The 9,871-nt window shown below is 48.6% G+C and overlaps 1 protein-coding gene across 1 annotated transcript; it reads left to right on the forward strand.

The window, feature by feature from the left end:
- Window positions 1–2,827: 2,827 nt before the first annotated feature.
- Window positions 2,828–8,265, forward strand: ANXA4 (annexin A4; the record flags this gene model as incomplete). Its single annotated transcript, XM_009867971.1, has 11 exons — window positions 2,828–2,903; window positions 3,399–3,493; window positions 3,750–3,863; window positions 4,541–4,631; window positions 4,886–4,965; window positions 5,363–5,419; window positions 6,308–6,401; window positions 6,911–7,006; window positions 7,430–7,488; window positions 7,821–7,943; window positions 8,206–8,265. Coding segments are annotated over 11 exons (945 nt in total), but the record flags the coding sequence as incomplete, so codon positions are not given.
- Window positions 8,266–9,871: the final 1,606 nt, after the last annotated feature.

Genomic DNA, 9,871 nt, shown 5'->3' on the forward strand with positions numbered 1-9,871 from the left:
TCAATATTCCATGCGACGTTTCCGTGTAATAATATTGTGGGAGTGTTTGCCCTGAATCCAGTACACGCAGCCTTTCCTCGTGTTTTGGTTTCTTTCTGCCAGCTCATTTGCACTCAGAATTGTTCAGCCTCACACCCCCTTTTCCTTGTTTGTTGACCTTTCTTTTGCCCTCTAATGGACTTGCCAAACCAGCCTCCTAATACTCCTGCTCTTGTGTACAAACCAACCAAATAGTAAAACTGCGGCAGAAAAACATCTCTGAAATTCGGAGCCATTATTTAGCATCCGGCTAAAGCAAAGAAAGTTGGCTTTATGTTTCTGTAAAGAGGAGCAGAGATGACTTTTCTGAGACCTAGGTCACAATTAAACCACTGAAATCTATAATCAAATGAAAGAAACTCCACACTAATAATTTTCCTGATTGCACAGGGTGTAGTAACATGGAGATGACCCGGAGAGCACTCACGAGTGCCTGTGCGTAACGCATCTATGGCAGATGTCACAGTGGGAGTAAACTTGCCTGAACAGCAATCAGCCTCCGATGGGATTCCAGATTTGTAAGAGTCATGTGAAGAATGAGCAAAGACACTTCTGCTCTTGCACAACTGTCTGGGCTCATTGATAGCAGCGATGAGCAGGATTAAGGAGAGATGTCCTCGGCCACTGGCGTCACTGCTTCTACCGAAGGGCTTTAACGTTGAATTTGTTGCAGGGAAGTGAACCTTGTCCTGGTACTTGACATCCCAGCAGCTGACCAGGGATATGGGAGAACACTTTGGGTGTGTTCATGTATAGGCCCTACGCATGACAACAAAACTATGAGCAGAAAAAATAACCCTGGGGAGATGGCAAGTGAGATGTATTTTATTTTTTAGAGGGCTTTGACAGTCAGATAAAACTGCAGGACACAAGGATACACACTGCACCCAGGAGATGTTGAACACAGCAGATTTTAAGAAGGAAGGTTACTTGCCAGTCCCAGTTGTCGAGGGAGCTTATCCTTAGCACACTCATCTACACCCTGATGCCTCTTTGCCTCCAGGGAGCACCTGTGAAGGCTGTTTGGACTGTGCTGGCACCCTCACCCTAACTCACTCTTGAGCTCTCACCTGGCAAGGGGAAAGCCACCCGCTTTGAAGCGCATAGGAATCAAATCTGCTTCCTTAGCTCCCAGGGCAACATTGCCTGCTCCTCCTTGTAGCCTCAGCCAGGCTGTCACACTAGCAGTAGAAAAGGAATTTCTGAAATCAGTAGTGCTAATCATCTGCTTGTGCACCGCGTCCCTCCTTCACACAGGGCGAACACCCTGGCCCGATGCTGTCACACGGCAGCCCTTGTTCATTCAAAACTGGAATTCACCTGGAAACTCAGGGGTGCTGCTCCAGGCGTTCAGTGGGGCTGTTCGAGTGCTGCTTTTAGTCCTCGGAGAAGTTACATGGTTAGTTAACCAGTGCCATTAACTGGTAAATGTAGGAATACTTGATTAAATATTTGCTGGGAAACTAACACACTTTCTGGTTTTTATTACAGTTGTCTAACTGCCTGGGGACCCACACAGTACGATGGTGAGTGTGTGTGTTTTCTGTACCGTGCTGTGCCAGGCATTTGCTCTCATCAGATAAACGTGGGGAGTGTAGCTCAGATAAGGCCAGAGCAGGAACAACACTGTCCCTGTCACACACATCCTTTATGGGGGGTGCCTTTATGGCTTCTCTCTGCTTCCTCCTTCTAGAGAAAGACCCACAAATATGGGCTTGTCTGTTTGGGGAGTTAATGGAAAATCCAATCAGATACTAGTTCAAAGAGCATTAATTTCGCTGGGTAAACTTCCTGGGCATGTTGTTCGTTCCAGATTCAACCTGCAAGGTAGTTTCACAGAATGTATCACAGGATTTTGGGGCTGGGAGGGACCTCTGGAGCTCACCCAGTGCCACCCCCTGCCCGAGCAGGGTCACCCAGGGCAGCCCCACAGGAACGCGTCCAGGCGGGTTGGAAAGTCTCCAGAGCAGGAGACTCCACACCCTCTCTGGTTCAAGTCCCTTCATCATCCTCGTAGCTCTCTGTTGGGCTCTCAGAGTCCAACGGAGAGCTACGAGGATGATGAAGGGAGTAGGTCCCAAGGAGACTGCACACGCTCTCTGGGCAGCCTGGGCCAGGGCTCCGTTACCCTCACAACAACGTTTCTTACATTTAGCCCAAACCTCTTGTTTTCCTTGTCCTTGAACTGGGGGTGCTCTCTCTTGTGCCTGCTTCCAAAGCCTACACGGATGCCAAGGGGCGTTTTGCTGATGATTTTCTTGGGGATGGCTTTGTAAGAGATCTGTGTAGTCCCACAGAAACTGCACTGGACAGGAGGCAGGAGAAACCTGTTTGTGAAACGCTGTTTTGAGTAAACACTGCCCTTCCTGGTGCACCGTTGTACAGAATGATAGCCCCTGGCTGGTTTGAGAGCAGGCAGGGATGGAGCTTTGGGAACACTTTTTGGAATACTGCTGGGAAGAAGCCGCAGCTGGACTGAACAGAGCTGTGAGGCTGCTTGCCATTATTTACCTGGAAGCGAGATACTTGGTTGGCAGCTATCTGAAGATATTTTCCTCTTCTAGTTGTGTCCCTGTGTTTTATTTCTTCTGTGGCTGAGAAGTTAGAACAAGCTGTTTCTCTTTAGGGTAGGATGGAAGCCTGGCATAAAATCATTCCTGTTAGATGGGCGGACTTGACTTGCTATCGCTGTATTTGCATCTTTTGAAGTATTTTCTTTTTAATTCACCTTTACTGTATGTGTGTGTCACTGGGTCTGCCTTTGATAACTCCTCTTCCCTGTGTTTAGGCAACCATCAAGGGGGTCTCGAGTTTCAGTGCTGAGCAAGAGGCCCAGGCGCTGAGGAAGGCTATGAAGGGATTTGGTAAGTCAGTCTCCCTCCAGTGTTAAACACGCTTTTTTCACCCCCGAGCATCCAGAATGTTTTGCCTGCTGGTCTGCTAGAGGGGCAGTCTAGCCATTTGCATTGACCTGTGAGGGCGCTGAATGGAATCGAGCGACTTGGACCCATTGGAAATCCAAGTCTTGGCTACAAAAACGTCCGTGGCCAGGCTCTTGTCTCTCCGGCGATGTGGTGCTGCTATGATGCCGGCTGGGCTGAGGTCCCCAGTGCTGCTGAGAACCAGGTTGTGCAAGGAAGAGAAGGTGCTGAGAACCAGGTTGTGTAAGAAACAGAAGACAGCTAATGGCAGACAGTTTTGGGGTAGTACCACTTGGGTGCAATGTGAACAACACTCTAGTCTCCACGACAGTGAGGTTAGCACAAGCTTTCCCTGGCCAAGTTATTTTGGCCTCGTCCAGAGCGTGCGCCTGGTTCTGGTGCGGGCGGCCTGACCGGTTCCCATTGTTTTTTTTCCAGGCACAGATGAAGATGCCATCATCGAGATCTTGACCAAACTAAACGTTTCTCAGCGTCAGCAAGTTCTGATCACCTATAAAAGCACTATTGGAAGGGTAAGTGGGCTTCAGAGATTAGCAACTGTGGCATTCGCTGGGAGATGCCGACAACTTTTGGGTAATACCACTTGGGTGCAATGTGAACAACACCCTGGTCTCCACGACAGTGAGGTTAGCACAGGCTTTCCCTGGCCAAGTTATTTTGGTGTTCTTCTCCTCAGAGCAATGGTTCATTCAGAGGGGGCTGGACCATGAAGAAAAGCGGTGAAAGAGTTTGTTCTCCCAACTCCTTTCTCCTCTCTCCGTCTTCTAGGATTTGATTGATGACTTGAAGTCTGAGCTGAGTGGGAATTTTGAAAGGGTGATCATCGGTCTGATGACTCCTACCACCATGTACGACGTGCATGAACTGAGGAGGGCTATAAAGGTTCGGAAATCTTCCTTTTATGTTGCTTAAGTTCTGGCCAATTTAGATGATACAGCATAATTATACATTTATTATTAACATATATAGAATCATAGAATCCTAGAACAATTCAGGTTGGAAAAGCCCCTTGGGATCATCAAGTCCAACCATTGACCCTACACTACAAGGTCACCCCTAAACCACATCACCCAACCCCACATCTAACACCACTTGAACACCTCCAGGGATGGCGACTCAACCCCCTCCCCAGGCAGTCTGTTCCAGGGTCTGACCACTCCTTCCGTGAAGAATTTCTTCCTCATGTCCAGCCTAAACCTGCCCTGTTGCAACTTGCAACCCTTCCCCCTGGTTCTGTCCCTAATTCCCTGTGAGAAGAGACCAGCCCCAACCTCTCTACAATGTCCTTTCAAGCAATTGTAGAGCAGGATGAGATCCCCCCTCAGCCTTCTCTTGGTCAAACTGAACAGACCCAGCTCCCTCAGTCGCTCCTCACAAGGTCTGTTCTCCAGCCCTTCACCAGCTTTGTTGCCCTCCTCTGCCCTCGCTCCAACACCTCGAGATCTCTCCTGTACTGAGGTGCCCAAAACTGAAATATATAATCTAAAAAACCCAAATCCCAGTTGCACATCACAGCAGTTGCCATCCTGACCTTGGATCCTGCCTTTGCGATCCCCTAGGGCGCAGGAACGGACGAAGGTTGCCTGATCGAAATTCTGGCTTCTCGCACAAACGAAGAGATTCGGCGCATTAACGAGAACTACAAACTTCGTACGTAGCGCAAACGGCAAGCTGTTCTCACGCTGACTGAAAAGTCCCTTGTGTGTCTTCATGGTTATGTGAGGAGGAAGGAGAAAGCTCTGGTAGCCTTGAAATGTGACAAATGGGCCAGTACAGCTATTGCCACGTGTCCCGAGCTGATTAGAGCCCTGAGCACAGTTATGTACTTACGTGTTGTGGGCACGTGGTGCCCGGGCGGTGGACCTGTCACTAACAGATGTCACATGTGTGTGTGCTCTTGCTAGAATATGGCCGTACCCTTGAGGAGGACATTATCTCCGACACATCTTCCATGTTTCGAAGAGTCCTCGTGTCCCTCGCGACGGTAAGTCCAGGCTAAGGGACATGGGGGTGAATCTCCCCGTGGCTGATGTCCACGCCTCTCGCTTCAGGGCTGAGGTGTTTCAGGCTGGCTTTTATTTCACTTGTCTTGCGTTTTGCCTCGCCTGCGTTTCCCACCGAGCTTCTGCAGGCAGAGAGGTCGCACGCTAGGTAATGCCGTGTGCTCTTTTGAAAAGGACCCAGTTAAAGAGGATTGCTGCTCTTTCCAAAGGAAGTACCAATCACATCTGAGCCACATTTTGCTGTATTTCTAAGCTCCTGTTCAATGTCGACGATCACATTATGCACCTCCAGTAACTTATTCTGAATGGGGAATTTGCAGGACTTGCTTCCAGTAGTTGCTCTGGTGACAGAACTTTTTCATCCTTGTACCTCCGCAGGGAAACAGAGATGAGAGAACATACGTGGACGATGCCCTTGCTCAGCAAGATGCCCAGGTATGTAGAGATCTGCTTCCTTGCAAGAATTTTCTCTTCTTGCACATAGGATGCGTGGTGAAGCCCTGCTTTTTCTAGACCTTGGGGTTTTTCAAGGTAGAACAGTAAGCCTGAAGCTACACTAGACAGCAGCACCCTGGGTCGAGACCTGGGGCCTGTTCTCAGTTCAACCCTTTAGAGGAACCTCTTCTCTGTTCTGACCCAGCCGGTGAAAAGGGGACACTGGTTCTGGCCTTTGCAATCCTGAGCTGAGAGGTCTCGAGACAGGCTGGCTGTTTGGAAGGGGTGATGGCATTTTAGTTGAGAGTTGCTGCGCTTGGTTAGTATTTCTTGGAAAATACCTGGATCTAGATAAGCCACAGGCCAGCCGTGCTCAAGCACCGAGGAAATAAAAATCTCTTGTTGTGTACACCCAACCACAAAGATGGTTAAAGGGCTGGAGAACCTCTGCTGAGAGGACAGTCTAAGGGAGCAGGGGTTATTCAACTTGGAGAAGAGAAGGCTCTGGGCTGACTGAGTAGCAGCCTCCCAATCCACGGAAGGGGCTACAGGGAAGCTGGAGAAGGGCTTTTTATGGGGGCCTGTAGTGACAGGACAAGGGGCAATGGCCTGAAATGATTTAGATTAGATAAGGGAAGAAATTCTTCCCCCTGAGAGTGGTGAAGCTCTGGCACAGGTTGCCCAAGGAGGCTGTGGATGCTCCATCCCAGGAAGGTTTCACGGCCAGGTTGGACGGGGCTTGGAGCAACGTGGGCTGGTGGGAGAGAGGTGTCCCTGCCCAGGGCAGGGGCTGGAACGAGATGATCTTCAAGGTCTCTTCCAACCTGAACCATTCTATGATATTCTATGAATTCTCACTGAGCCTTCTTTTGTCTATTCATCTGCCAGTGCCTGTATGAAGCTGGGGAGAAGAGATGGGGAACGGATGAGGTACAATTCATGGCCATCCTCTGTACGCGGAACAGGTGTCACCTACTAAGAGGTAGGACCCTGGAATTTTTCCTTTGTTTGAGGACGATACTTTTGTAGAAGCTTCGTACTTGCTCATTAACTGGCTGTGAACTCTTCAGAGACAGCAGGTATCCCAGAGCTCAGACACGTTCACTTCTTTAAGGCCATTTTATTCCCTCCTGAGACAAAAAGGGACTTGAGAAAATCCTCAGTGCAACTGGCTCCAGCCCATAAATCAAAGCCAATGACATGTGACTCCCGCTGGGGCAGAGCTGAGCATTTAAACTGCCATCATGGAGCAGCAGCTCTTGAAAACGCTGGCAGTAGTGGTAGGCCAGTTAGCAAGACGGTTGATAATTAAAATGAATTATTTCTGCGGGACAGCCCTGGTTTAGCTCACAAAGTCACAATAACGGCACAATCTTCATACAGAGTATGAGGAGCTTGGTCTTGCCAAATGATCCCTGGTGGTTTTACACACTGCAGGCCCTGAAGCATCTCGTTCACTCTTTTTATCGCTTTTTTGACTCTTCCCCCTAGTTTTTGATGCTTACCAAGGGATTGCTAATAAGGACATAACAGACAGCATTAAATCTGAGATGTCGGGAGACCTTGAAGATGCTTTGTTAGCTGTGGGTGAGTGCCCTGCTCTTAAACTTTGTCTACAAAGTAATAAAAAAAAAAAGAGAGATTGTATCTTGCCCTGGCTGGCTGTTGACACAGCTCTAGGAGGCAGATACTGTTTTCAAGCTGCCGTGTTTTACTCTGAGGATACAATCGTGTGAGAAAGCTCTGGGTTTTATGATATTGTTTGCTTTCCAAAGTGATACAGCTGAGAGCTGCTCTCAGGAAGCATTAAAGCCTTAAAGAAAATATTACTGGGCGGTGGGCACAGAGACATCGATTGACAGGAGGTCGCTCCCTGCGGGCGTCTGTGTTGCTGGTTGTTGCAACTTGGCAGAGCAAACACCATCGCTGGGAAAGTGCTGTAAAGGTTTGGGAGACCTTCGCCTTCAGCTTTTATTGGCCTTAATTCTCTTGGTTTTGTCTCCCTTACAGTAAAGTGCATGAGAAATAAACCTGCATATTTTGCTGAACAGCTGTATAAATCCATGAAGGTAAAGAGCTTCTGGTGTGAGATTGCAATTTTATTTTTTCCCCCTGCATTTCCACGCTGGAGTCAGTAGAATGACAGCAATCATTAGATAAACTGCTGTTAATGGAGGAAAAAAAAACCAAACCAAGTAACTTTAGGCTTTTAAATGGAGCTTTTTTCCCTCAGGAAGCTCAGAGCAATACTCTTAGCGAGCTGCTGGCCGATCGCTCTGTTAATGCACAAATGCTCTGCTCAGGAACAGCTCCACGGGAGCCCAAGTGATAGAACCTTTGTGAGTCTCACTGATTTATCAACAATTCCTTGTAGTTGTACGTGGTTGGTTTCTTTCTCTAGGGCTTGGGAACAGATGACAACACGCTGATCCGAGTGATGGTGTCCCGCTCGGAGATCGATATGCTGGATATCAGAAGGGAATTCCTGACCATGTATGGGAAATCGCTCCACTCCTTCATTAAGGTACGCTTTTGGGGGTTGGAAACAAAGAGCTGGCTTTGCTAAGCAGCTCAAAGGAGGCAGGTCCCTGCTTGACACCTTCTAGGTATTCCAGAGGAGCTGGAATTAAGGAGACGTTACATTTATGTACTGAAAATGTTTCTGAATGTTCTCTGTTCTTAAATTGTCGAAGAGGATACAAATCCTACCCCAAATTGTACGTGCTGGGGAGAACCCGGCCTTCTATGGAGCTGTAAAACTAATTGTGTCCCTTTTTGACTTCCAGGGAGACTGCTCAGGAGACTACAGGAAAGTTCTGCTCCGACTCTGTGGAGGGGAGGATTAAAGGATGCCTGGTGTACTGCCTGGGTGATGGGAAGCAGTTGATCATAAGGATTTCTTTCTTTTTAATTGTTACCCAAATATCTTACTAATTGCTAAGAGCATTGACACGGGTTAGTTAATGCTCTGGTTAGCTAATGGCCATGCCGGTTGACCCTTTTGATACGCTTTTATGCTTGGAACACCCATTTGCCTACTAATTGGGCTAGCAAAGCCCATCTTAAACAGAATGCTGCAACCAAATATATAAAAGCTTAATTGTTTCCTGACAAGCAGTCCCTTTGCCATCGCGTTCACCAGCAAAACTTACCAACTGAAGCAAAGGGGGATGTAGAACGTGAGAGGCTGCAGAGGGAAAAATTAACCTCGTCAGTACACAGGGAATGCAGGCTTGCTTCAGTTTGTGCAAGATTTCTCTGTATTTTAGTAATCACTTGTGTAAAACACAAGCACGTCTAGATCTTAGTTTGCCCTCTGTTAGTGTGGAGCATTAACAGCCTTGCTGCACTTTATATATGTAGGGAAGATGTCACTGGCGACACCAGAAAACACTTGTGTGGCCTTGGTTACGGGTCAGCTCCGTGCTCTTGGTCTGTCTTGCTTGACTCGTGGGGAGCATAAACCATCAGGGTTATACTACAGACCCTTCCTCTGGCTAAAATGATGTCATTAGAATGGTGCCTTTTAAGGAATGACCTGTCCCCAAAATACCCATCTCATTAGCACTGCCTGGTGCCTTAGGCTGGGGCGCCTTGTAGCGGGGTCCCTCACCCCGGGCTGGCAGGAGCCCCCTGTCCCACCACCCTTGGAGGGTCCCTCATTGTGCTTGTACCTGACCCCGACCAACACAGCAACCTCTGAAAAGGCTTTTCCCCCACACACCCCCGCCTGTTAAGATAAGTGTTGTTTTCACTACAAAAATGCGGCTCCTGGTTGGCCTAGCAATTATTGGGGTTTTTTTAGCGTAGAATCCTGTTTTGAAGGCATCAGACTGAGGTTAGAATCGGAAGGCACAAACACCAATACAGCCTACACCCAATTCCGTTGGTCACTTCCTTCTAAATTAGGTTGGATTCAATAGGAGATACTTCCGTGGCCTCAAAACAAAATGATTTTCTTTCATGCTCGCCATGCTGTAATTGGAGATACATTCCTTACTCTTGGTGGGAGCTACCAAAGCTGCCTGCTCAGTGAAAGAAAAACTCCCTCACCCACTACAACAGGCTCACGGATGTACTCAGGCCTGGGTTTGGGTTTAAACGCCTCGTGTGATGACTTTTTAAAAATACTTAAACAGTTTGTCTCCCTACCTTCTGCTGCCATTGTGTGTTCTGGGAGAGACGACGACCATGCCCGTGGGTTTTTCAATGACTTCTGGGCTCCCCAGGGGCTTTTTCTGGACCCGTAGCTGTGGTGGGAGGGATGCTGTGGAGGAAAGGGCTGGGGGTACCCCACGGCTGCTGCAGTTCCATTGCTGTTGCTGCCCCCCCTCAACAAACCGGGCATTGCCCTGGGAAGGGCAGTTCCTCTCCATCTCCCACCGCTGAGCAGGAGCAGGGCAGGGATTGTCCCCTGGACACGGCCCCTCGAGCACCGTGTTGGGTTTTGGG

This window comes from Apaloderma vittatum, unplaced genomic scaffold (assembly GCF_000703405.1).
Source record: "Apaloderma vittatum isolate BGI_N311 unplaced genomic scaffold, ASM70340v1 scaffold32320, whole genome shotgun sequence".
Classification (NCBI taxonomy): Eukaryota; Metazoa; Chordata; class Aves; order Trogoniformes; family Trogonidae; genus Apaloderma; species Apaloderma vittatum.